A 25,016-nucleotide genomic window follows, 5' to 3' on the forward strand; every position below is an offset into this window, starting at 1 on the left:
TTATATTAATGTATTGATGACTTTCTGGCTTTATCTCTATGTGTAATTATTCTCTAGTTGTTTTCAAGTTTTTTCCTTATCTTTGATTTTTAGCACTGATCACGATGTGTCTTTTGAATTTAACCTGTCTGGATTTCCCAGACTTCTCAAATCTGAAAATTTATGATATTCATCAAATTTTTGGCCATTTTTTTTCCCCCAAGATGTTTGTTTTGACCCATCCTTTCCCGTCTATTCTGAGACTCCAGTAGCACATATGTTAGACCCTTTAAGGTGGTTTCACAAGTTCTTATAAGTTTTTTCCCAGAGCTTCTGTTGTTCAAATTTGATTTCGTTTGTTTTTTTTTTTCCTCTCAAGCTCTCTAACTCTTTTCCTCATTATCTGTTTTGCTGTTTAGCCCACTGAGCAATTTTTTTTTCTTTCAGGTATTTTCTTCATTTGGGAAATTACTAGCTCTTTTTCATAGTTTTTGCTTATTTTGTAAGAACTGTACGTTTCCATTCAAGTGTGTTTAGTTTTATCTTCTGAAGCTTAGCCACCCTCTTGTCTTAGATGGTTCCAGCATCAGGGTTATCTCAGGGTTGGCATCTGTTGATTGTCTTTCTCCTTGAGAATTGTTCACCTTTACCTAGGTCTGTTTGTCGAATCATTTGTTCCATCTCTTGGATGTTCTGAACATTATTTGATATAGACTTTGGGTCTTACTAAATTCCTCTGGATTATGCTGTTTTTAGCAGGCTATTAACCTGGCTAGGCTCCCAGCAGGCCAGGCTCTTCACTGCTTCTAGTCTGTGCCATGCATATGGCCCTTGGGGTGAGAGAGACTTAGACATTGGTTTACATCTTAGTTCATTTCTCAGAGCCTCTGTTGTGCTGCTTTAGGTTCATCTCAGTCATCACAACTTTTGTGGGATCTCAGCTGCAGAGCCTCCTGCTCCACGGTGCAGCTCTGAGACAGAGCCTCATCCTCTGGGCAAAGTCAAAGAAGAGAAGAAAAATAAAATGGGAACCTTCACCCCTTGGAGGCTTCCCTTCATAGCTCAGTTGGTTAAGAATTTGCCTGCAATGCAGGAGACCTGGGTTCAATCCTTGGATCTGGAAGATCCCCCTGGAGAAGGAAATTGCAACCCACTCCAGTCTTGCCTGGAGAATCCCATGGACAGAGGAGCCTGGCAGGCTACAGTCCATTGGGTTGCAAGAGTCAGACACGACTGTATGATTAAACCACCACCATCACACCTCCTTGGGGCTCACCTCTCAGAACCTGACTTCCTTTTACACTCTGCCTGCTTTTGTTTGCTTCTCCAAAACCCCCAGATCATTGCTTTTTGTGTGCTGTCCAGAGGTTTCAGTTGTAATCAGTGGGACAGACAGGCTGTGTTAGGCTTTCCCCACCAGCGTGAAGCTGGAACTCCCATCATACACAACTTCTCTCTGTGGAGACAGGCATTCCCAATCAGCCTCCTCAGAAATGGACAACACAGCCCTCACTGACATACCTCCTACCCAGTTTCAAAGGGCGTTGGGACAGAATAAAAACACAGCATCACCCCAACTACCTTTTCAGGTAAATTAATGCTCCCAGAAAACTGTATCACAGCGTTCCATTGTGAGCTCCAATCACAGTGATCTGCAGTGTTTTGGCTGCTGCTTTACATGAGCGCTGATTGTCTAGATCCACGATCACTGAACTAAAATATGTCTGGGTAAAATCTTTAACGAAGAAGTTAATTTTTTATTTTTTAAATTTACTTGGCTGCATCGAGTCTTAGTTGCAGCGCATGAGCTCAGTAGCCGTGGTGTGCAGGCTTAGTTACTCCTTGGCATGTGGGATCTTAGTTCCCCGACCAGGGATCAAACCTGCATCCCCCACGTTGGAGGGTGGATTCTTAACCACTGGACCACCTGAGACTCATTAGTCCTGAGGCTAATTTAGCTGTGGGCACTTATCTTGCCCTAAATCCCCTTTGTCCCTTGATCTTCGGGTTCCTGGCACCTGACCTCTAAGTTGAATGTGGATCTGTCTAGTGAGCCAGGTGCCTTCGTTTCTAACCACATACTGTGTGCTCTCGTCACTGTATGTTTATACTCTAGGCCAGATCCTAGGGCTTTCTTCACTTTAATTTTAGTTGTTCAGCCTGTGACATCACTCAGCCTGCAGTGACTGCTCTTAACTGTCTCCTTCTTGGAATTCCTTAGGTTTCTGAGGCCTGATTCTTGGGGGAAATTCTTTTATCTCCCCAAAGGGGTATTAACTCCAAGATACTCCTACACTGGGGATGCTCAGTGTTGATGCTTCAAAGTGGTATAGTCAGTGAAGAGTCTTATTTCCTTTGCTGTGCATTTCTCCCCATTAACGTGTCCTTCCTCTTTGGAGTTTTCCAGGCCTTGAGTAAATAATTCACTGCATTTCTTCATCAACAACTAAAACACCCCTTTTTGTGACTTAGGTTTCTCTATTACAAACTGAGATCTAACTGTCATGTTTTCTTACTCTCTGCTGTACCCAACTGCTTTGAAACTGTCCCAACAGTATTTCAGTTTTAACTTGTTTCTTAGGCAGGTCCCGCCCTTCCTGAGCCCTGTGTCATAACAGTGGCTGATGTGTATTGAGTCCAGGCACTGTGCTCAGGGGGTGCTGTTATTATTTCCTCAGCCCTCGCTGTGGCTGTGAGGTAAATACTTTTCATGTCCCCATTTTACAGAAGAAGAAACTCAAGCACACAGATGAGAGAAGTAAGTCACTGGCCCTGGATCCAGCTTCTAAGCCGTGGAGCCCATTTTGCCCCAGACAGTTCAAGACCAGAGCCTGTTCCTCATCTCCCTGTGGAATACTGCTTTTGATCTGCAGAATCAGGGCTGTGTCGACACTGTGCCAGTCCTGAATATCCTACTTTTCTCTTTTTTCCTTTGGTTTAGGGCCCTCCATTCATTTTTCTAACAGATACCTCGACGTTCTGTGAAAGTTCAGTTCCGAGTCTCTTGAGAGCTTCTCTGTGCACAAGAGCCCCAGCCTGAGTCACATTTCCTCTGGAGGGGGGGTGGGCCAGGGTCCGGTCAGCTCTGCCTCCCCCGCGCTGGCCACGTGGGGCGCCACATTGCACATGGCATGACTGGTCCACTTTCCTGATCCTTGAGTTTGCCAGCACTTCCCTAAAGCATCCTAGCAGGTTTGCCTGCTCTCTCCTCCGATCTGTTCCCATGTTCGGCTGGCCCCCACCCTGCAGCCCTCTCAGCCACCAGGGAGGATTCCTGGGCTTGCTTTTACCATCTGCTTTGTCTGCAGCCTTCAGTCCCCCAGTCCTGGCATGCTGGTGTAGACAGAGACCCCCGCTATCCCTGAGGCCACCAACACCAATTCAGAAAGCCTAGACTCCAGCGCTTCTCAAACTTCAAAAGGCATTTGAGTCACTTGTGAATCTTGTTAAAATGCAGGTTCTCATCTGGGAGTCCCAGGCGAGGCCAGAGATTCTGCGTTTTGCTTTTTACCTGTTGCTCCTTGTGACACTGAAGTCCTTAGCCCCTACACCCTAGGGAAGCCCCTTGCTCTGTTTGGTTGGGTTCAGTTACCATTGCGTTCTTTGTTGATTGTTGCCAACTGGCTGCAATTTATTGAGTTGACCAGAAAGTTCTTTTGAGTTTTTCTATAACATCTTATGAGAAAACCTAAACGAAGCTTTTGGCCAACCCAATATTTTGATTTTCTACTTTTCTTAACATCACACTTCCGTTTTGTTCTTTGTCATGCATATGTTATAATGATGGTTTTAAAATTTCTGATTTTGTCTTAATAGACAATCTGTTGTCTTAATCTATTCTGAATTTGCTCAGTGATATTTATCTATTTAGAGCAACTGGTTTATTATTAGTCTTTATTCTGAAATTTTTATTGGAAAAATAAGTTTATATGAAACTCTTACACTTCATTTACCTATTTGGGAACAAGTGCTGGTAAAAGATAGTTTTTAATAATGCAGAACTTTTAAAGTCCATATCATTGCATTATAGCAGAACAGACTTAATGGAGAATACTAGTCTTATATTTTTGTGATGTTAAAGTACATAGTATACCCAGGCAAATAGAATATCCTGAATCTCTATGTGAAATAGAGAAAGAAAATCATGTTAAAATACTAAATTCACACAAGCTACTTCTCTTGTTTCTACTAAAGGAAGGATTTGAAACCTTTTAAAATCAGGAATGCTTGTACAGGTGGAGGTGTGGAAGTGGCCTTCAGCTGTGTCTTTTGTCTTCTCCCACACTGTGGCCTCTGTAGACTGGGCTTCTAAGAATTTCCCATTATTCACTTTCTTCTATGTGCTCACCACTCGGAAAATCTTCCAGCTTGTCCCATATGGTGCTGTTGAAGGTATCCGTTTATTGTCTCGAGGAATCTCTGTCTATTAAGTCCCAATGATGGTATAGTACAGGACAGTGTGGACGGTGACAAGCAGACTTCTGGGCAGGACAGGCTCATCCCTGTTCAGTTCTGTGATTCAGTTTCTGGGGACACGACACCTGCACATTTCACATGTCTTCTGGCTGCAGTTTCTTCATCTAAAAATGAAAATAGCACGATCACTTTCTTGCTTTCTAAGTTTGTTTGACAGCTAGAGGAAGCATTTAGGACGGGTTTAGACCAATACCTGGCTCTACTAGTCTTTTAATAAAATGGAGCTCTTGTATCTTAGCTAAAAATACTATTGAAATGTTCAAATATGAATAGGCCTCTGCTGATTTGGAAGCTCAGTGTTCAAAATACTTAATAAATTAGATCATTTAGCCGTTTATCATCATCTGAAAGAGTGTGTCCAGCAGTGAATTAAAATTTTGGAACTTCTCATTGTTCTTGCATTAACTGTTTGCCTTTCCTAATTGTAAAAATTATATTTAAAAAATAGTTCTCAGATGCTGTAATGTGTGTGTGCTAAGTTTTCAGTTGTGTCCAACTCTTTGTGACCCCATGGACCCTAGCCCGTCAGGTTCCTCTATCCATGGGATTCTCCAGACAAGAATACCGGAGTGTGTTGCCATGTCCTCCTCCAGAGGATCTTCCCAACCCAGGGATCAATCCCACGTCTCTAATGTCTCCTGCATTGGCAGGTGGGTTCTTACCACTAGCGCCACCTGGGAAGCCCATAATTTACAGAGCTGGAAAGAATATAAGCAGATTCCTCCAGCCTCATTTGTCTCCTCCCAGTATTTGCAAAGCCACTGCAAATAAAGGTGTTTACCCTGAAACTGTTAGATAAGTAACATTAAAAGGCTGTTCAGAATCTACATTTTTTTTAACCATAATATTTTGTGATTTTAATTCTTGGACTTAATGTTCAGGAAGTTAAAATTATCCAAGTTGTTCACATGACAAAAATATGACAGGGGAATTTGAACCTTGATCAGAAGTATTTAATTTTCTCTTCATTTTGAAAAGATGCTATTTCAAGCTACATTTCAGCCACTAAAACATCTCTGTGACAGTTTCTGTTATATTCCCCTCTGCATTTAAAAGTATTTTCCAAAAGTATGTTAAAACTAAGTATACTAAATTTAGTGTATTTTCTATATAAGTATTATCTTTAGCGAAACCTGAATTTTTAAAGAGTAAAGTAATAAAGCCAAATACTAAGAGTGTGTTTGCAGGGAGAAAGCTTTGGTGTTAAAAAGCTACTAAAACATTTCACAGCTTAAGGCAGTAAAGAGCACAAATTCATCTTGCGGATAGTCAGACAATTTGTGACTTGTTCTGTCTGGTTATGAGACATAGGAGGAAACTGACAATAAATCTTTCTGTATATTTCACGTTTCTAGCTTGAGCATGAAGTACTATTCCTTCTCCTTTCTGCGGAGTCTTGTATGTCGCCTAGGGTCTGCCTTGGGGAAGTAGTTTGAATAAATCGACCTTTATAAGACTGTCACCATTTTCCCATAAAACTGGCCAAACAAAAAGTCTTCCACATAAAGCAGAGAGGAAAGTAAGCAGTCAAGACTAACTGTAAATGTTAATATGTTTATCAGAATTCCTATAACTTTTGTTGAAGGTTGATTGAATGTTGGTGGGAATTAAGAGACTGCTCTGCAGGGTTTTATATGGACAACTGTAAACACCAAAGTTATAATTGAGGCTATGAGTGTGTGATGGATTTAAAATTATAATCCTTGTATATAAGAGGTAAATATGATCTTTATTAGAACCACAGTTGGCTTTTTATGCTGTTGGTCTGTCTTGCATGTTTACACTCTGGCAGCCTTTCTGGGCATAAATCACACTGATGTTCGTTCAGTGCATTTGTGTGGGAAGGAACAGGCAGTGCCTGGCACTGTTCTAGATCCGTGAGTCTGTCACTGAAGAGCACAAACATTGTTTCCCTGGGAAGGACATATAGACAGAAAACTTATTCATAATAAATTATTAATAAATAATAAAGTCAGTCATATTGTACTTAGAGGGTGATAAATGATGTACTTAGAGGGTGATAAATGATAGAAGCAGAGTAGAATCAGGGGACTTGGGCATTGGCTATTTTAAATAAAGAATCATGGTACCTCATTGAAAAAGTTGCATTTTTGAACAAGTAAGGAAATGATCCATGCTCTGTTCTACTCAGCTAAGGAAGACTCAAGGATGGTTTTATCTTGCCTTTTAGTTTTATTGCACTCTTGCCATAACCCTGAGTCAAGGGTGAGACAAATACTTATAAGTCATTCTTATCTAAGTCTGGAGTAATAGCTGCTTTGGAAAAAATAATGCTGTTTCAACAAGCTTCCTACTTCCTTTTTCTTTTCATTCTCCTTCTCCCTTTTTTCTTCTCCTCCTCCTGACAGCAATATAAAAATTGATGCCTCATTAATTGCATTTTTCTCTCACTATAGAACAACAGAGGAAAGAAAATCAATTTCTCTCAAGGCTCGTTATGAACTGCTAAGTTGCTATGTTTTCTATATAGTTTGATTCCCAGGGAACTTTAAATTGAGCTTTATAAACAGATCTGCCACTCCCCAACACAAAAATTCAGCCACCCACTAATGTGATCACTATAAGATTGTGAGCCAAATAGCTTGTTTTTATTTTATGCCTTGAGCAGCAAATATAGTAGTGCTACCATATGATAAGTAGACTTTGTATAACATGGGTCTGATCCAAGGGATAGCCAGAGATTTCATTTGTTTTGCAATAAATCAAATGAGTAAGTGTGGCTTTTTTAGGTCACAAAAACAGTTTGGGTATTTACTGCAGTCTTCAGTAACTCTGATGTTTCATCGGATAGTAAGAGTGACAAGTCTGGCCAATGTCTGGGAGAAAATGCAGAAGGGTTGTCGTGTTAACCAGTACAGGTACACTGGAGGTAAACACGCAGTAAAAGCTGCATCTGTGTCAGTTGCTTTCCACAGAATATACTGTCTTCATGTTTGTGCCAACCTGTTCAAAGATCAGGAACAGAAGTGAATAGTACTTGGCCACAGCAACAGATTTCCTTCCTATATACAATGTACTATTAGACTCAAATAAAAATTATCTTATTCATACACTGTGGCTTTCTAGATGAGTGTACAGTATGTTAAAACTAACTGGGCTAATCTCTACCTACCTGAATCTCTTTCTGAGAAGTTTATTTCCTAACAGATTAATACTATGATTTTTAGCATATTGACCTTTTATGTGTAAGGTACCACCCATCCTGATGTACATTATTAAATTCATCAGCCTTAAGAAAAACTACAACTAAATTCTGTGCTTGATGTTTACAAATGAGAAATTACTTTATGCTAACTCTTTGCAGGACTACATCATGAGTGTAATTTGAAATATATACCATATTTCATTGGTTTCTGTAAACATGATTTTCACAGTAGTAATACATTATTGTTCTAGTAAGTAATTATTCACTGTTCAGTGACTCAGGCTTTGTGCTATAATATAAATAAGTAGATGGTTGAAGTTTAAAAGTACACTGTCAGAGAGCATGGCTTTTTAAATTCTTTTTGATGTAAGAACATCATAGCCTCTTACATAGAGTGTAAGAACACCCTCATTCAGCAACATGAGAGAGAACTCTACACATGGACATTACCAGATGGTCAATACTGAAATCAGATTGATTATATTCTTTATAGCCCAAGATGGAGAAGCTCTATACAGTCAGCAAAAACAAGACCTGGAGCTGACTGTGGCTCAGATCATCAGCTCCTTATTGCAAAATTCAGGCTTCAATTGAAGAAAGTAGGGGAAAATCACTAGGCCATTCAGCTAAGACCTAAATCAAATCCCTTATGATTTTAAACAGTGGAAGTGACAAATACATTCAGGGGGATTAGATCTGGTAGACAAAGTGCCTGAAGAACTATGGATAGAGGTTCTTAACATTGTACAGGAGACAGTGACCAAAACCATCCCTGAGGAAAAGAAATGTAAGAAGGTAAAGTGGTTGTCTGAGGAGGCTTTACAAATAGCTGAGGAAAGAAGAGAAGCAAAAAGCAAAGGAGAAAGGGAAAGATACACACAACTGAATGCAGAGTTCCAGGGAAGAGTAAGGAGAGACAAGAAGGCCTTCTTAAATGAACAATGCAAAGAAATAGAGGAAAACAATAGAATGGGAAAGACTTCAAATTTCCTTTCAAATTTCTGCCCCACGCAGGGATTCAGAGTGTGTAGGGTTCTGTAGTTGTCCTTTAAGAGCAGAGTCTTCTATTCCTCACGGCTCTCTGGCTCTCCTGAAAGTAAGCCCCTCTGCCCTTTAAAGCCAGAAGTTCTGGGAGCTCGTCTTCTTATGCAGGACCCCCAGGCTAGGGAGCCGGATGTGAGAGCCGGATGTGGGACCCGGATGCCTTGCTCTTTGGGGAGAACCTCTGCAATTGTAAATTTCCTCCTGTTCGTGGGTCACCTACCTGGGGTGGGTGGGTCTTGATTATACCTTATCTCCATGCCTCCGACCCATCCTGTTGTGGACTTGTTATATCTTTAGTTGTGTAAGATCTTTCTACCCGTCTTCAGGTTGTTCTCATTGATAGTTGCTCTGTAAATATTTGTTACTGTTGGTGTGCTCATGGTGGGAGGTGAGCTCAGTCTTCCTACTCCACCATCTTGACCCCACCCTCCAAAATCTTTCTTTATAAGATAAAAATAAAGGCATTTTTACATTAGTTAATGCGCATATTTTCCTAAATGTAAAGCTTTAAATAGAAATTTTACTAGCATCATTTTATTAACCCCCAAATGGGCTGTATTTCTGTGGCTGAAATGAATGAGCCTTTATATAAAACCACACACAACACATTTGCCTACTCTCAGAAAGGAGTTACTAATTAAATGCATTCAAGTATTGAAAGTAATATGCCTTTCTGAAGAACACAAGACATATTATCACTGCTGCGGTATTCTGGGTGAAAATACATAATAAAATCATAATCTACAGCCCCAAAAGAAAAATATATACCTTTCTAATTATCTTACTTCTCCATTTAATGTATTTTTTACAAGAATTTCAACTAATGCAGATGACTCGTGACTTTATTCTTTCTAGAATTTGCATGGAAAATGATTTTCTAAATTTCTTATCAGATTAAAAAAAGAGACACATTCACATTTCTGCTTTGAATAGAGTCATTCCTTTGTTTTTAATGCTAGCAAGCCCATCCACTGTACGAATAACATTTGCTGCATGCATTCCAAATTAGTGAACTCCAAATGATTTTTTAATGTGCTTTTTTGCCTTCTCCTTTGATAGCATCAGTCCGTGTGATTTTCCTTAGTCCTGAATCAAGAATCTGAATAGACATGCCCTGTGTATGTTGTCCAGGCCTGGTATGCTTGTCATCTTCATTAAGTTTAGTTTAGAGTTCTCAGAAGTTCTGCACAGGGTAAGATTCGAGTTCACCAGATTTGACTTCGGCCATTTTTTGTAGCCTGAGTCTTGTATTCCACAAGTATAACTTTTCATCACTGTTTAAAGTGCGAGGCAACTTGAAATGGGGTGAAAGACTCTGTGAAGTTACGGGTCACAGCTACAAACAGCTGAGCGCCTCGTTACCTGAGCCTGTGTCCTGTCAGCATTCTTTCGATAAGATGATGGATTGAGTGGAAAGTATGTGGACTCTTGAGCAGACACACAGGCTTCTGAATACCAGCTAAGCCACACTCCAGATGTGCGACCTTGGGAAAATTACTTGCCCTTTCATCATCTCGGTTTTCTCATCTGTAAAGCGAGGATAATAATACCTTTCTTGCAGGGATGTTTTGAAGATTAGTCATGGTGTACGTGAACCACGTGATACAAGCCTGACCTCCCTGTATCGTCATCATCTTTGCCTTTCCAAAGCCTGCTGTCTGTGATTTAAATATGCGCTATTTAGACTGTCTTCTTTGCTTCTCTTTAGCATGAACAACTACTTGCTCAGTCGTGTCCGACTCTTTGCAACCCCATGGGCTATACAGTCTGTGAAATTCTCCAGGACAGAATATGGAGTGGGTAGCCATTCCCTTCTCCAGGAGATCTTCCCAACCCAGGGATCAAACCCAGGTCTCCCCACATTGCAGGCGGATTCTTTACCAGCTGAGCCACAAGAGAAGCCCTGGACAACCACAGCTGGACACAAACTCTAGAGTAACTTATTTGTATACATATGTGTCAGTTCCTTTCACCAATTGTGGTAAAAAATTTATACACTGCAAAGCAAATGAATGTGTCTCCTTACAGGCGTATGAATGAACCTAACTCCGTGTGCATCCCTAAGCCAACTGTGGTGTAAGTAGTCTACATACAAACCATTCAGCTAAAAATGTGAGTGTATGCCCTTCGATCCCTGGAGAAGGAAATGACAACCCACTCCAGTATTCCTGCCTGGAGCATCACATGGACAGAGAAGCCCAGTGGGCTGCAGTCCAGGGGTTGCAAAGAGTTGGATGCGACTGAGCACATATACATAAGATGTGATCTTAAGGTCAGGATCTAAAAGAGGAAAACACCCAGAACTTCACCAGTATGGATAATAGAATTGATTCAAGGACCTGGCAGGGAGGATGCTGTTTATTGGTCTGCCAGGCAATTTTGTATAAGAATGATTAAAATTATGTCCCTATTTTAGTTATTTTGTGAGAGTATCCCACACAGTATCCCACCATGAAGATAATGTCTTCAAATAACCTAATCTAGGGGAAATTTTTAAAATTGTTTGCCACTGCACATTCTTGGCATGGTCTGTGGGTGTGCAATAAAGCAAGGTCTCTAGTAAGAGTTAGGTTATAAGGGCTGGAATTGAAAGTAGTCCAAATTTAAGGGTATCACGTTAAAAAGCAGCATACTTTCCCCCCACTAATTCAAACATACCTAGTTTTTTCCTCCAGAGTTAAAATAAATCACTGTGGTTTTTTGGCATGGGTAGAAGAAGAAAGAAAAAAAGGAAAAAATGCTAGACTTTCACTCAGCAAATTAGCTCACACTCTGGGAAGTACTCCAGAACTTAGACCTGCTGAAGGAGCAGTGAATTCATGTCCCCCTTTAGTTCTTGGTGCCTTGGTGGGCAGCAGGCAGGCCAGGGCCCACCCACTAGTTAAGTTTTAGTGTTTTCTTTGCTTCTTTTTCATTTTTTTTGGAGCATATACAATCAGGTTTGCATCATCCACAAAGCATCGTAAAACCCCTTGCTTTTCTTGTTTTCTGTTTTTATTTAAAGGAGGAAGTTTGAGTACTTACTCAAAATGTTGTTGGTCCCTTCAGAGGAGATAAAACACATCAGCCCCTGCATGGGGCCTGGGTTTTGGAGACCAGTGCTCATCATTTTTTCTCCCTTCTGCTTCACTCACAGGGAGACCCCCACCCTGCACCTCCTATCACACTGTACTCCTTTCCTGAACTTAGGGGGACGGATTTCTGTCCCTTAAGCTCACTGTTGCAGAGGCAGATCCATCACCCTCCCTTCTGCTTAAGACTCAGGAGCCAAGTTCAAATGTGAGCTCCACCAACCTCTGCATGTTATCTAACCAGCACATCCAGACATTCTAGGTGCAAACACTTCTTCCTTTAACTCCCATGCCTTGGGTTCATTTGGCAAATAGTTTTACTTCTGTCACAGCGTAATGACTGAAGTGAAGTGAAGGGTTAGTTGCTCAGTCATGTCCAACTCTTTGCAACCTCATGGACTGCAGCCCACCAGGTTCCACTGTCCATGGAATTCTCCAGGCAAGAATACTGGAGTGGGTTGCCACTCCCTTCTCCAGGGAGTCTTCCTGACCCAGGGATCAAACCTGGGTCTCCCACATTATAGGCAAATTCTTGACCATCTGAGCCATTAGATGCTCAGTAATCACTGAATGTAATTGAAATAAATAAATCAAACTAATAAGTGTCTACATTTTGCCAAAGGAAGCAGTTGGTGAACAAACAGGTGACATCGCTGAGTCTGTTAGAGGATAAAGACAAGTAGACCACTGCGGCAGAGTGTGATCTATTGATGCGCAAGTACAGGGAGCATAAGAATATGGCCTTCGACCCACATTTAAAGTGTTAGGGGAAAATCCCACAGCTAAGCTGAATCCCGAACAACAGGCATGACTTAGCAGGCCAGGAAAGGACAGGACTGTTTCTGCAAAAGTGAGAGGCATGTGATAAGGACCCAGCAGCACAAAGGAGAATTTGCTACATTCCAGGGTGGGAGGTCTCATGCAGCAGGAGTGTGCAGAGAGGTGAGAATGAAGGTTATGGAGAAACACATGGCTCCCAACATGCAATCTGTGCAGACCTGTCAAAGGATCCATATTTGACTCTCCTCCCAGTGGAGGAAGAATGGGTGATGCTGGTGAGAAGTGACTAAAGCCTAGAGATGCTGGGACAGGAGTGTGCAGTGACTTGGAGGAGAATATAAGGTTAGGGGGAGGTGTTTTTGAGTTTTCCCGGTCATTCTTACTGTTTTAAGGTATGTGACAATATTAACTTTTTGAGTATTGTTGGGAAGGAGCTTGAAACAGAAAGCAAGAGCGGTGAAGATGCAGGAAGAGACGTTCCTCAGAGAAGGCGTCGGGCGTGTGCCTGGAGAGGAGGCTGTTGCGGGGGTGCGGCCACATCTAGATGTGTGTGTTTCGGGGAGGACTCTGAGGCATGCATGTGTGGGCATCTCTGTTCTCCACATCGCTGAGGTCTCCTGAGCCTCGTGTGGTGATGGGAGCCCTAGAAGTTAGGTTCATTCAGCGACAATCTGGAGGGCTGACCTTATGGGGAAGGGAAACAACAGAATATGATTCCTGCTCTCACAGTGCCTCTGTTTGGTGGTAGAAAAGAAAGTGAAGCCACTCAATCCTGTCTGACTCTTTGTGAGCCCATGGACTGTAGCCTACCAGGATCCTCAGTCCATGGGATTTTCCAGGCAAAAATACTGGAGCCGGTTGCCATTTCCTTCTCCAGGGGATCTTCCCGACCCAAGGATCGAACCCAGGTCTCCTGCATTATAGGCAGACGCTAGGCCATTAAGCAATGCATCCTCCAGTTGTTTGTTACGATTTTTAAGTATTACGAGGGAGGTATCAGGATACTCTGATAACTTAAGGATGAGACAGAGGGGCAGGAGAGACACCCCTGAGAAAGGGTTGTTTGAGCAGAGCTCTGAAGGATGCATCAGAACTACCTGGGGCTTCTGCACTGCAGGCCAGTTCTTTACCCATGGAGCCACTGGGCAAGCCACCTGGGGCTTCAGCTGAAGGGAAGAGTGGAGGTCACTAAACAGACCCTGATGGCAGTGCTGTGGGCAGCTAGCTGTCCAGGGCTTGTGTTGTTCTGCCTTTTGATTTCAGATTTGTGTTTGAAACTGCTTTTTGTTTTCTGTCCCGTGTCTCCTAATCATTTCGTGTCACTCTCCCAACCTAGTTATTTCTCTTTGAAGGCAAACTTCACGCATCACCTCTTATTCTTCACAGCTTTTACATATGCCTTGTTCGCTCCAGGTTGTTCAGTATGTGCACACTGATTTGAATATGTAAGGTCTATGCTTCCCTGCTGGCTCAGACAGTAAAGAATCCACCTGCAATGCAGGAGACCTGGGTATGATCCCTAGGTTGGGAAGATCCCCTGGAGGAGGGCATGGCAACCCACTCCACTTGGTGGGCTGCAGTCCATGGGGTCGCAAAGAGTCAGACACCACTGAGCACCTGAGCACACAGCACAACACAAGGTCTTTGCAAGTTTTCAAAGACTTAAGGACCAGCTGAGAATATACAGGGCTGCAGAGGGTCTTAACATGGTTGCTGCCAGTCGTGCAAATTTAAAATGGATAGCTAGGTTTGCACCTAAAATCAAGGTTCAAAGATTTTCTTTTATGAAGATTTAAATATGAATATTTAAAATTGAAGGGATCCCTATCCAGACTGTGTAATTCCACTTTTTTAAAGGTGAACCTATTTTTTAAGCTCTTCTGGATACTGTTACCTGTTAATGTACTCAAACAAACACTCTTGAGTATGTCTCATTGAAAACAAAGATTTCTGATCTTTTTAATGGCAAGGTGGGAATTTAAATTTGAAAAGTAGAAAAGTGAAATACAAAAAATAATAATTAAAAAATAAAAAGTAGAAAAACCACCGGATAACTCCTAGCTTTTTCTTACGTACAGGTAACTCCCTAGTTTTTTCTTATGTATGACTTGACTAGAGATAATCTCTTTACTTGGGATGCATGAAGTTGGATACACATTTTCAGTCTGTCTCATGGATTCAGGTCAGTTGTTTCTATGGTGTTTTGTTGAGGGATGAATTTCTGTTATCCTGTCTTTCAGGTCCTGTCGGAGTAGGTTTGAATGAACTGAAACGAAAGCTGCTGATCAGTGACACACAGCACTATGGCGTGACAGTGCCCCGTAAGTTCTGTCCTGTTTGATGCTGCACATGCTGGCCCAGCCCTTACACAGCATCCGTGCTGCAAGCTGGCTGCCAGCATACACAGCTAGTCTTCACCCCAGCCCTGGGGAGGACAGAGTGACCTTATCCACATTTTACAGAGGAGGAAACTGAGGCCTGAAAGTTCAGGGAAAAGCCCCAGATTACACAGGCAAGGTATTTGTTGGCTTCAGCTTCCCACTCAGTTTTTATGGTGAATTTTAGTGCATGTATGACATTAATTATTACTTACAAGTTTTCTTCTAAATAGAAGTGTATTCTACTTCTTTAATTTCCAGAGTTTTCAACAAGCTTTAAGATCAGAAGGACCAAACTACAGAGAGCTAAGGCAGGCTTCTTGTAATATAAATGTTTCTTAGTTACTTTTCATATTGTAGTCATTGACATATAGTAAAATGAGCTTTTCATGGCCATATAATCTGAATGTGGTAGGCTTCTTTTCAGTATAGAGAATAAGGTCTGTTTTTATAAAACTGGTTTTCACAGGCATGCTTACAAATGAAACATGATCCTGGAAGCATTTTGATATTCAGAATAAATGCCATTTAACTCCTTAATAATTTGTTGATATTAGGGAGCCATCTAAAAGACTAGATTGAAATGTTGGCTTTCTGAGTGGTTTTAGTAATGTTAAAAAAAAAAAAAAGTTGTTTGTATATTGCCCTCAGCCGTGTTCTCCAGTTTTGGACGAGTTTGACTTTATTTTAAAATTATAGTTTTCTGTTACCTCATTACTACATTTTTCCAAGTTATTGTTCATAATCATTTTCAGCCATAAGTTATAGGGTTGCTAATTTCTACCAAAAGAGATGAAAGTAAAGGAAAAATGGAAATATGTAATTAAATAGTTTCTTTTTATTTTTCCTTTAATTATGCACTACTCTCACAAAAGCTGAATCATAATATGCAAGTCATTAGAAAATCTTGAAAAACAATAAGCTTACAGGTGAGTGATTACAGATGAATCCTAGAGGAAAACAGATTACAAAGTAAAAAACAAATTTAATAATTTACTAGTTTCTTCATTGCCTTTGTCTTATTTTGTTCTCCCAACAATGATATAAGATGGTCAATATCCCCATTTCACAGAGGAGGAAACAGGTAAAAAGGATACTTTGACTTACCCAGAAGTTCTGTAGGCAATAGTCGCACTTGATTTGAAACCAGGTTTCATGTTCTTCCTCCCACGTAACACTACGCAAGCCTTTCCAGCTCCAGATCCTCTTTACTGTAGCCCAATGAGTGTGTGTACACTAAGTCACTTCAGTCGTGTCCAACTGTTTGCCACCCTATGAACTGTAGCCCGCCAGGCTCCTCTGTCCATGGGATTCTCCCAGCAAGACCACTAGAATGGGTTGCCATGCCCTCCTCCAGGGGATCTCCCCGACCCAGGGATTGAACCCACGTCTCTTATGTCTCCTGCATCGGCAGGCGGGTTCTTTACCCCTAGCACCACTTAGAGTAAAAACTAACTTCTTTTGAAGAGGATAAATCTTAATAAGAGTGTCTATCAAATGTAACCCTCCCCAGTAGTTCTGATATTATTCAAGGCACCTTGGACTTCCCTGGTGGTTCAGATGGTAAATAATCCACCTGCAATGCAGGAGACCCAGGTTCAGTCCCTGGGTCGGGAAGATTCCCTGGAGAAAGAAATGGCAACCCACTCGAGTATTGCCTGGAGAATTCCATGGACAGAGGAACCTGGTGGGCTACAGTTCATGGGGTCACAAAGAGTCACCACTGCACCTTGGACTCAGTGTATCCATCTATTAAAATATTATCTACATCTAAAGTTGTTACAGAAATGAACAACATCCAGAAATGTTCTAGGGCTGAGACTCCCCAAAGAAATCCCAAAAAGAGTAATTATCCTTCTTAAACAGGTGCTAATGTCAAAAGATCCCCAGAACAATGTTTTCCATACTTGCCTGATAATATGAATCCCTTGAGATTCCAGAGAGATTCTCCTGGAGATCTGACAGAATTCCTGAAAATCTGTGTTCACAGACAGCATCCCAGGTGATTCACTGTATTAGACATGTGTGGGGAAACAGCCATAGTATCAAATGTGGATGATTTAATTAATTAAAGAAGATATTTTTAAGAGCAGTTTTAGAATTTTAGATAGGTTTGGCCTCCCTAGCTGGCACTAGTGGTAAAGAATCTGCCAGTTGATGGTTGGGAAGCTCCCCTGGAGGAGGAAATGGCAACCCACTCCAGTATTCTTGCCTGGAAAATTCCATGGACAAAGGAGCCTCACGCTGCAGTCCATGCAGTCTCAGAGAGTTGGACACAACTGAAGTGACTTAACACGCAGCAGGTAAAAGACTTTATTAGGCAGTCATGATGATTTGGAGAAAAATTGCTTTGATTATACCACCAGTATTCTGTTTGATGTTTAACTCCATAATCTCCATTCCCACAACCTCTTTTTCATCCTTTATATTGGTGATTTTCTCTTTTTATCTTGATCAGTGTGACTCAATTTTTAAATTTTGTTTTCCTTTATTGTTTTCTAAAAATATTTTGTTAATTTCTGTTCTTTACTATTTTACATGTGAAAAGAATGTGTATTCTGCTGTTACTGGATGTGATGCTACGTAGACATTAACTAGACCCAGGAAGTTGGTAGTGGTGTTCAGATCACCTGTGTCTTGCTGACATTTTGTCTGGTCCTATCAAATGTTGCAAGAGGGGGCACTGAAATCTCTTACTATGATTGTGAGATTATCCACTTCTCCATTTAACTCAGTCCAATTTTGCTTTGTTATTATGTATGTCGGAGAAGGCAATGGCACCCCACTCCAGTACTCTTGCCTGGAAAATCCCATGGATGGAGGAGCCTGGTAGGCTGCAGTCCATGGGGTCGCACAGAATACATTTATCTTTTATCATTTTAAAATATTCTTTTTTTCCTTGAGGTATCTTATCTAAGTAGCCACTTCAGCCTTCTTATTCTTAGTGTTTATGTGGTATATCATCTTGTGTTTCTTATCAACATATCCGTGTCTTTATATTTCATGTGTCTTTCCTGTAGACTTGTAGACAGTATGTACTGGGATCTTGGATTTTCACCCATTCTATGGCTCTCTGCCTTTTAAGAGAAATATATAGACCATTAACAGTTTTTGAATTGATGAAATGATTTAAGCCACACTTTTATTATTTGTTTTCCGTTTATTCCCTTTGTTTTTTAATTCCTTGTCTACTTTGTGAGGGTGGTATTTGAATGTTCTTTAGTATTCCATTTTAATTTACCTAGTGGCTCTCTGCTTATATCTCTTTGCATTGCTTTTTTATTGGTTGCTCTAGGGATTACAATTGCATATATCTGACCATTCACAGTTTAAGTAACTTTGTGACATTTTACATAAAATATAGAAACCTTGCAATTATGTAAGTCCCTATACCTCCACTTCTTTTTGTGTAGTTGTCAAATGTATTATATTTGCATACATTGAAAACTCCAACAGATAATATTATAACTTTCACTTTAAATCTGTTATATGTATTTTAAAGAACTTAAGCAGAAAAAAGTAGACTTCTATTTTTACTCAACTATGTATTCTTCCTGTTCTTTCTTCATTTCTGAAGATATGCTTCCTTCTTAACATTTCCTTTCAGTCTGAAAAAGTTCCTTGACTATTTCCTTTAGCACAGATCTGCAGATGATAAAAGTCTTTATTTTGCATTTAATCCTGAAAGGTATTTTGGTCGAAGGTCTTTGCTTTTAGTTCCTTAAAGATATGATTTCATTGATGTTTTATGCATATGGTAAGAAATCTGTAGTCACTGAACTCACGTGTCTATACCCTGTGTGTGTACTGTGATTTTGCTTTTGTTGTTGTTGTTGTTTTCTAGATGCTTTCAAGATTTTTTCTTTACTTTTCTTTCACTTTGAGTTGTTGGGATGTGCTATGTCCAAGCATTATTGTCTTTGAATGTTTCCTGTTTGGGATTTGTTGAGTTCTGAAATTTGTACAATGTATGTCTTTAATCAGATTTTAGCAGTTTGGGACGTTATTTCTTCAAATGCTTTTTTAAGCCTCAGTCTTTTTCAGTCTTTCTGGCATCCCCATTACACATGTTAGATGTTTCAGTCAGCATTTTCATACAGGTTTCTAGGGCTCCATTTATATATTTTTTAAATTTTCTTTCTCTTGGTTGCCCAGATTTTATAATTCCTATTGATCTGTCTTCAAGTTCACTGGCTATTCCCCCTGTCATCTCCATTCTGCTATTGAGCCTATCTAGTGGTTGGTTTTTGTAAAATATATTTCAGTTCTAAAATTTCCATGGTTTTCTTCTTTCTAGTTTCTATTTCTTTGCTAAGAATTCATGTTTTCATTCATTTCAGGTGTATTTTCCTTTACCTTATGAAGCATAGTTGCAATAGTTGCTTTAAAGTCTTTGATAGTTCTAACTTGGTCATTCAGGGCTGTCTTCTATTATCTTTCCCTTTGAGAAATAAATGCCCATTTTTTTCAGTTCTTTTATGTTGAATAATATAAAATTGCATCCGGGATATTATGAATGCTATGTTGTATTGACTCCAGATCCTGTTATTCTGAAAAATGGTAATGTTTATAGTAAGCAAGTAACCAACTAGTTTTTGTTTAGACCGTAAGTTTTATCTCATTTTCTATAAATTATGGTTTAAATCTCACTTCAATTTTCTAAGCTTTGCTATGTTGGTTTGAGTCTGCCCTGTCTTGTGCAGTTAAGGGATCAGTCTGCAACTTTATGTGAATAGCGCAGGTCTCAGCTCCACTCTCTATGCCTTCTGCAAATTGGTTTGGGTATGTTCTGTGCTTCTACTACTTGTGGACTAGGCTGAAGCTTGTGTATTCTAATCTTTGTTGTTTGTTGTTAAGTCGTGTCAGACTTTTGCAGCTGCATGGACGGTAGCCCACCAGGCACCTCTGTCTGTGGGATTTCCCAGGCAAGAATACTGGAATGAGTTGCTGTTTCCTCCTTCAGGGTATCTTCCTGACCAGGGACTGAACCTGAGTCTCCTGCGTGGCAGGCAGATTCATTATCACCAAGCCCCCCTGGGAAGCAATTCTAATCTTAGTTCACTTCTTAAAACTTTGCTGGTTGGAGTCTGGGCTTCATGTGCACAGCTTAGGGGTTATTCTTAGATTAGTGTTGATTTCTTCACAGAATTGGCATATTTCCTTCTTCAGCTTTCTCCCTTCCTGGATTCCTTGCACACTCTTCAATGCACAGGGGAGTTTTCTTCCTGGTTCTTTTCACCAGAAAGTCAGGGCTCCTGTTGGAATTTAGACACACATTCCTCCATACTACTCTGTGAACGAGCCCACCCATAGGGCAAAGTGAAAGAAAGTGAAGTCACTCAGTCATGTCTGACTCTTTGCAACCCCATGGACTGCAGCCTACCAGGCTCCTCCGTCCGTGGAATTTTCCAGGGAAGAGTACTGGAGTGGGTTGCCCTTTCCTTCTCCAGGGGATCTTCCAACCCGGGGATCGAACCCGGGTCTCCCTCATTGCAGGCAGATGCTTTACCATCTGAGCCATCAGGGAAGTCCCCCATAGGGCAAAGCTAAAGGGAAATAAAAGTTAAAGTCTCCCTTACTGAGGCTGACTCTCTTCCACAGTCTACCTGCTTTATTTGTTTTCAAAGTGCTCAAAACAAAAATAGATGTTTTGGGTTCAGAGTTTTTAGTTGTAATCAGGAGGGATGGACTGCAGTCAGTTTTATACTTGCCACCTCAGCACTGCAATTCCTGAGGGTTTTACTTTTGTTTTTAAAGTTAATACTGGATTTTCTGCTCCATTATAATTCAGTAACAAATAATTAGGCAAAATGACTAAAAAGTTTAGAAGTTCACTTGTATTTCAAGACGTTTATAATTTTGCAAAGGAGAAATTAATAGAGGTCTTTGATTAGTAAAGCAAACATTAATGGCATACCCTATGTACCATGTGTAAAACAAAATAATTTCAGAGTTTACTTTTCAACCTAGTGAGCAGTAAACTTGCTTCAATGAATAAAGAATCAATAAAAGATGATAATAAGCATGTTATTTGCAAAAAAGGAAAATTTCCCTCGAATTTAAATACCATTTTATTTAATTGACATATTAATGCCCCTTCAGAATAATTAATGGCGTAAACACAATGCAGCTCAATATTTAATCCACCCTTAAGTCAATATGACTTTAGTATTAGTGGGAAAACTGAATTAATGGGATTCCTATATTTTATTAGCTAATGTGCTTTTTTAAAGTTTTAAATCTTATTTATGAAAAATCCTTTAATCAAATACATAATTTCTTTTTTTAGTATTTCTCTTAGGGTGGATGATGTAGATACTTTTTTGAACTCTTTTTAATTAAATCACAGATACCACCAGACCAAGAAGAAGCCAGGAGAGTGATGGTGTTGAATATATTTTCATTTCCAAGCATTTGTTTGAGACAGATGTACAAAATAACAAGTATGTGGAAGATTTTTGAAGAATTTTCATGAAACTACTGGTTTTAAGCATGTGGCCATATATGCAGTTATAAGCAATTCCATTTGAAGTGAATTTTCACTTTTATAATAATATTTGAAACTGATAAAATATATTTCAATTAGTGGTTATTACTAACCTTTGCCTTTAACTTTTCAATAACCTAGAGCTGTTGTGTATCTGGTTATGTTGAATGTGTAGGGATTATTTTGAAGAGTAAGGGAGTGTTGCTAGTGTATTCCTGTCACGTCTTCCCACCCCACTAACTGAATCGTAACATAGAATTTGGATAGAACTTTATTTTAAAAACTAGTAACTGTGTAATAGATCCCTAGATATGATCTCGGGTGGCCTTGGCCTGTAATGGCTTGAAGTGGGGCTTGGTTCCCAGCCAGAGGTGGGGCTGGGTCCTGATGGTGGAAGCAGCAGATGGTAGCCACTAGACCAGTGGTCAGTGACAAGGACCCTGGCCCTTTGGCTTTGCGGAAAAGAATTTCCACAAAGACGGAAAGTAGTGAAGCAACTGAAGTATTTATTAACAGGAAAAAAAGAGTATAGTATGATGTGTGGACAGACACGAGTGGCGAGAGAGTCACCGAGCTGCACCCTCGTGGCAGTCTGAATTACTTTTATGGAGTTTCCTTCTGGGTTTCCTTTGACTAATCACTTTGATTTGCCTGGTTCACAGTCCCTATTTGGTATATCTCAGGATCCTTCCATGTGTGCACACGAATCTCTTAGCCAAGATGGATCCTACCACAAAGGCACATGGGTAGGAAACATCCCTTAACATAATTTCCCTTTGGCCTCCAAGGAGCCTTTTTTGCACGTGTATGGTCAGGGAGGTCTCCTGACTTTGAGAAATATGTCACCTGGGCAGGGCCCAGACTCCTCCCTTAATTGCCCTGCTATTCTCCTCCTGGAGTTACAGTCAATAGGGAATGAATCTCCCAATCTCTTTATGCTGATGATTGGGGGGAATGGGGGGTGTGGGTAGGGCTCATCTAGCTCCTGCCTCAGTTCCAGCATGTGCCACATACCTCTGTCTCTCACTGGCTTTTCAAAAAGTTAAATAAAAAATAATGTTAAGCATCTTGCTTATACCATAGCTTCATGCAAGCCGTAAGTCTCCCATCCCAGGTTTTCCATTTGCTTAAGGATGAATGTTTTAGGCTATCAGGGAGCAATGTGTGTATTAATGCAAGATTGTGGGATTTTATTGAAGCATCAAAATGCTTTTTTCATGTTTGGCACAGTGACTTTGAGTTTTTATAGCACGTGATCAGCCGCCCTGGTTCCATTAGCCACCAGCCAGTCCCTCCTCTTATGCTAAAGCTGAGCTTGGTTATTCTTTCGTGTGTAGTGAAATTTCAGTAGTTTCTATTGTTTGGTTTATTCACTGTTTTATTGCATTGCATTAGCTCTGAAAAAGAGGTGATGGAAAACATTAGAGTACTGCTGGACTAAAGTACTTCTTTCTGCTTAAGTGTAATACAAGCAAGTGTTACTGATTTGAAAAAGTAAAATAGAAGATTTTTTAGAAATTGACATTCTGAAGTACTTGGGCCTAGTTATTTTATTAAAAACAGTTTGAAAATTACATGTTCAGCAAAACATCTTTTATATATATGAATTACGTCTGCCATATATATATGTATATATACATGTAATTCACAAATGATTCTAATTTCTACAGGTTTATTGAATATGGTGAATATAAAAACAACTATTATGGCACAAGTATAGACTCAGTTCGGTCTGTCCTGGCTAAAAACAAAGTTTGTTTGTTGGATGTTCAGCCTCATGTAAGTGAAGAGTGACCTAGTCAACACACTTCTAGCCCATCTGAGCATTTCATTATGGGGTAAATCTGAAATCTACTCACTTTTGGGATTTAGGTGCCTTTCCTAAGGTGACAAAAGCATTTAAATGTAATTTGAGATGGCTCTGCTGGAAAAAACCACAAAACCCATGTTGTTAGAAGAAAGCCTGGAGATGTGTGTTTGTAACTCTTAGATTCAGTGTTTGCCAAGTATAATGACTCTTATTTATTCTATGTATTTTATATATAAAAATATATTACATTGTATGTATAATGTATTCTCCTATATGTATTATAAGTGTTCATAATTGTTGGCAATGGACATTTTGGTTCTCGGTCCTCTTTCATGGATTTTGGATCTATAATTAGCCTCGAAATGTAAAACCCTGGCAAGAGCCGTGGGCGCCTCACGGGAGTTGTACAGCTGCCGGGTAGAGCTCACCTGGCACCCTGGGGACTCGGTACAGGTGGATTGAGAGACAGCGGGTGAAGCAGCTCACTTTCCTGTCTCACCACAGACCACCTCCATCAGCCCCCACCACGCTACCCCTGCAGAGGCCCGCCCACAGCATGCTCCTCACTACCCGGGAGCAGTGCTGACTTCAAAGCAGGAGACTTGCCCCTGAAGGGGACTCTGAAGGCAGGATGAAAGAGAAGGGACACCTCATTCTGAGAGCAGGAGGAGGCTTAGATGGCATGGCTGGAAGACTTGCATGTAAAGACAGTTAACTCAGAGCGTCTTTTGGGTATTAGATCTAAGAACTAGCTTTCTGGTATTTTTAGCTGCTTCTACTCAAGATTTAATGATGGCATATTTCAAAGCATTTTAAAGACAGGTTACATTCTCCATTTGTCTAGAGGTATCTAGTAACATTTAATTGTCAACAAACAAACAATAATCTTAGTGAAAGGGCTGCTAACCTTAATTAGGAAATAATTTTAAGGGATTTTCTCCTTAGAAAATTCAGTTTTACTACAAAACATACTCCTGATATTATGAAGAAATGAAAGAAAATGTATTTCCTTCCTTGCAGACGGTGAAGCACTTAAGGACACTAGAATTTAAGCCGTTTGTGATATTTATAAAGCCTCCATCAATAGAGCGTTTGAGGGAGACAAGAAAAAATGCAAAGATTATCTCAAGCAGAGACGACCAAGGTGCCGCAAAGCCCTTTACGGTGAGTATGAGGGTGCTTTACTGAAAATGCATAAGCAGGAGTTAAAGTCATATATGCAGTAGTGACCACGTTAAGGAGACTGAGAGATGAGGCTGTGGTCCAAACATCCAGTCAGGACAGAACTGCATTTGGGTACATACATTTTTTTTTTTAATTTTTATTTTTACTTTATTTTACTTTACAATACTGTATTGGGTACATACATTTTAAGTGATTGCCCTGATTGTTTTTTCTGCTCTTGTGAATGGATCTTCATATTACATTGACCCAAAAACTATTTTGTATGCCTTTATGCATACTTATAAAATTTCTGAAGGCACATGTAAAAAAAAACCACTGAGTTTTCAACTAGCCTTATTTTTAAAGGGGAAAATACCAGTCAGTTACTATTACTCATTAATAGTCTAGATGAAAATTTAATAATTTGCCTTTTGTACCAACACCATATATAGCATAATAAAAGAAAAAGCATCATTTGGGGGTATAGGACAAATAGACTCGTATTGTTCAATTTGTATTTCCTTTGACTGTTGTTAGAAATGGCACCTGAAACTTTCACAACATTGTTGATGGGCTATACTCCATAATAAAATAAAAGGTTTAAAAAAGAAATCACAGCTATGGTGGGTTAATGATTAGAATGACTGGCATGGTCTCTGTT

At 40.1% G+C, this 25,016-nt stretch overlaps 1 protein-coding gene across 5 annotated transcripts in view; it reads left to right on the forward strand.

Annotated features, from left to right (window-relative positions):
* The window catches only part of MPP7 (MAGUK p55 scaffold protein 7), a 238,470-nt gene that overhangs the window by 209,640 nt on the left and 3,814 nt on the right, over positions 1–25,016 (forward strand). For 2 of the 5 annotated variants that reach the window (XM_015099631.4, XM_060397455.1), the window contains exons 13-16: positions 14,757–14,837; positions 21,244–21,337; positions 23,052–23,160; positions 24,212–24,355. In XM_015099631.4, the coding sequence (XP_014955117.2) occupies positions 14,757–14,837; positions 21,244–21,337; positions 23,052–23,160; positions 24,212–24,355 (428 nt within the window). Of the gene's footprint in view, positions 1–14,756; positions 14,838–21,243; positions 21,338–22,043; positions 22,999–23,051; positions 23,220–24,211; positions 24,356–25,016 lie in introns of those variants that run through there. The other 3 variants (XM_060397457.1, XM_060397456.1, XM_060397458.1) reach the window with 3 other exon arrangements.

Source organism: Ovis aries, chromosome 13 (assembly GCF_016772045.2).
Source record: "Ovis aries strain OAR_USU_Benz2616 breed Rambouillet chromosome 13, ARS-UI_Ramb_v3.0, whole genome shotgun sequence".
Classification (NCBI taxonomy): Eukaryota; Metazoa; Chordata; class Mammalia; order Artiodactyla; family Bovidae; genus Ovis; species Ovis aries.